General features: G+C 42.4%; 1 protein-coding gene across 1 annotated transcript in view; it reads right to left on the bottom strand.

Annotated features, from left to right (window-relative positions):
- Nucleotides 1–3,083, bottom strand: part of epha8 (eph receptor A8) — a 91,522-nt gene that overhangs the window by 76,732 nt on the left and 11,707 nt on the right. Inside the window, exon 2 of the mRNA XM_042225883.1 lies at nucleotides 1,776–2,138. Within this exon, the coding sequence (XP_042081817.1) occupies nucleotides 1,776–2,138 (363 nt within the window). The remainder of the gene's footprint in view (nucleotides 1–1,775; nucleotides 2,139–3,083) is intronic.

The raw sequence follows: 3,083 nt of genomic DNA, 5'->3' as shown, positions 1-3,083 counted from the left end.
GTTTAGGGGTTTTTTTCGCTGTAAAAAGAAGTTTTCTTCCCACGCACGATGGATGCTAATGTTTTTGTCACTTTTTATGGAATCAAACTCAAAGTAAGGTCAGTACTTCCACGCTTTAAACGCTGCATGCTCATACTCTCTCCCACAATCGATATGTGATCCATTGTTGATCTGCACACAGCTGTTGTCACTAACGGCGTGCTTACAGTGATGTAAGCACTAACAGTGCTTACATCACTGTCGTGAGACATTGTCGCAAAAAATCACGGTTTTAGTAACGCACATGTCACGCAGCGTTCCTACGGGAAAGTAACGGTAATCTAATTACCGTTTTTGCAATAGTAATCCCTTACTTTACTCGTTACTTGAAAAAAGTAATCAGATTACAGTAACGCATTACAAGTAATGCGTTACTGCCCATCTCTGCTCAAGACACCCAATCAGTAGATGTGAACCTGTTCTTTGCCTGTTGACATCACATGTGCAAGCACGAGAAATAAAAGTCGAATAAAAAGCAAAACACCTGGAAACCAGCAGCAAAGTAAAAACCACGAGCTAATGGCAAACTGCCATGTTTTATAACCCACTTCATCAGGTTTAAGTGCACAGCCCCTGCTGAGCAACAGTTCACCTCTCTCTGATTAACTTTGTTCACCTCCAGCTCTCTCTGGAGAGTTAACAGTGTGGGTCACCCTCATCTCGCCGTCCACCATCTCATCCTAACGCAACAATTTCCCTCGAATACTCTCTGTTTTTGCAGCATTTGAGCATTCTGTGGTCTGTTAAATGGATTTCCAGTTTTTGTTCAGGAACAATAGCAAAGGTTTTAAGTTGACAGTTTTTATATGGAAGTACAAAAAATATACTTCTTACCATGGATACTATGACTGCACAGTTAAATAGATCTCTTTGTAAAGTAATTCCTTAATGGTTCCCACAGTCGGCACATTTCATGAAGGCTGACCTATAACTGAAACCTTGAATGCATGTTAACCTTTCCTAGGTCACTGTTTAAGATTAGGGTTAGGTTCAAATCTCTCCCTTTATACCCAGAGAGAAACTGTGCAGCCAAAATTCACGTCAGAAATCATATTTCAACTCTAACATCTTCCAGGTTTGAAAACTTGCCGTTTATCACGAGGTAAAATGCAGCATAACAGAACCTTCCAGGTACAGTTATCTGTGTCTCATGAGGCAGGCTGTCTACTAATTGGAAAGTTGGTGGTTTGATCCCTGGGTTCCACATGTTGAAGTATCCTCGGGCCAAATACTGAACCCTAAGTTACCCCGGAGTGGGTTTACTGGAGTTCACTGGAGTGTGAGTCTGTGTGTGCATGTATGAATGTGTGTGTGAATGGTTGAATGAGACTTGTGACTTGTGAAAGTGCTTTGAGTCCTCAGATAGAGTAAAGCAGTTCTACATAAGCAGCAGTCCCATTAACCATTTATCTAAGGTTAGGGTTGAGTTTTTAGCTTTTGCTAAATTGGCTAAGAGTTGGAAACTATCAGATCAATTTGGTGAATAGGCTTTTTTTTATTAAAGAAAATATAAAAAGTGTCTGATGCCCTTCACTTAGAATGGTCATTTCCTTTGTTCCCTGATTTTCAAAACATGAAAAATGAATAAAATGTTTTAAAAATGACACACTATGATTGCTCAGAGCAGCAGCTTTGCCTCCACTGCAAAGCTCCACATATAAATACTACCAAACCAAAAGTGCAAACACACCATGCACCATAAAGACTTATCGTCAGTGGACTCATTGTAGACTTACCTATGCAGGAGTCCCTGTGCTCCTCAAATCCAGCCGAGCACACGCACCTCCCGATGGGCACCAGCCATTCCCCCTCTGCACTGCAGTACATTTTGGGTGTGTCCCTCTCCTCAGCGTGATCCACACACTGACCTCTGACCTCTACCAGAGATGATGAGTCAGCCCCCGTGACCACGTCAGTGAACACAGCCAGGTTACGGTTCACGCCCACACAGCGTTTGTAGTACACCCTCACCGAGGTGAGGGCAATGCAGGCGCCGATGTCTTGGAAGGCCAGGTAAAAGCCCCGCCTATTGAGAGGGCCCACACCGCGCACCTGTAAGAAGACAGGACAAGCAATTTTTCTTAAAAGGCAGGAATGCTCTTAATTTTGCAGGAACTTTCCTGTGCACAATTTAAAGCCCAAAGTGTACATGAGCATGCATGTAGTAACTTTCTAGAGTTTAGAAAGTTGTTTTATTTTTTTTATTTTTTTTCATAAAACATAAACAGTGGTTGATAGAGAGGTTTCTTAACAAAACAGGTGGAACAGTATGAATGCAGCTGTAATTTAATCTCTGGACCCGTGTTTGGTGTTTTGCTTTGGCAGCAGTCATTAATCAACTGCTGCGCTTCCGACCACAATGAGGAAACAGATGATTTTACATTTTTATATGCTTGTTTTTCATAAGATATCACATCACAGTTGACTATTGTTAACACCAAGGAGCTAATTTACAACATTATTTTAAAAGTTTGCAGCAAAAGCATCTAAAAATAGGCAAAAACCTTGTTCTTACTAGTAGACAGATAGAAGACTGGCCACCCCCTCAGTTTGTATACTCTGAAACAACTACTTCAGTGAAGTAGTCGAACCCAGATTCACTGACCGCAGGGCAAGCTAGCAAGACAGAAGCTAAGCTCCTTGCAAAATGGCAAATTGAACCTCCCCCACCCTCATTCATATCTGGCGTTTGGAACTATTTTAGTTTTCATGTGACGTATGACCCTGAAGAGAAGCGCGTCATGGACAAAAGTAAAACAGTATGTCGGATGTGCCACGCAATGCTCAAACTGCGCTAACGCAGTAGTTCCCACCAACTACTGCGTTAGCGCAGTTTGCTCGTTAACATGTTGATGCCGTCTAGCCCCATGCACGGGGCAATCCGTGGTAGCTCGTTAACGGAGATTTGCCGTGTTGTGGTGCTAACGTCATTTCAGATTAATGCTGACAGCACTAGTGGGAACAAAATGAATATGACTGCACATTTACGCCGACATCATCCTAGTGCAAAGACAAGTGGAAGCAGACAAAAACAACAAGCACGC

The sequence above is a fragment of the Haplochromis burtoni genome, unplaced genomic scaffold, assembly GCF_018398535.1.
Source record: "Haplochromis burtoni strain Fernald_Lab_line unplaced genomic scaffold, NCSU_Asbu1 Contig_186, whole genome shotgun sequence".
Taxonomy (NCBI): domain Eukaryota; kingdom Metazoa; phylum Chordata; class Actinopteri; order Cichliformes; family Cichlidae; genus Haplochromis; species Haplochromis burtoni.
This window is presented reverse-complemented; position numbering and strand designations above follow the sequence as displayed.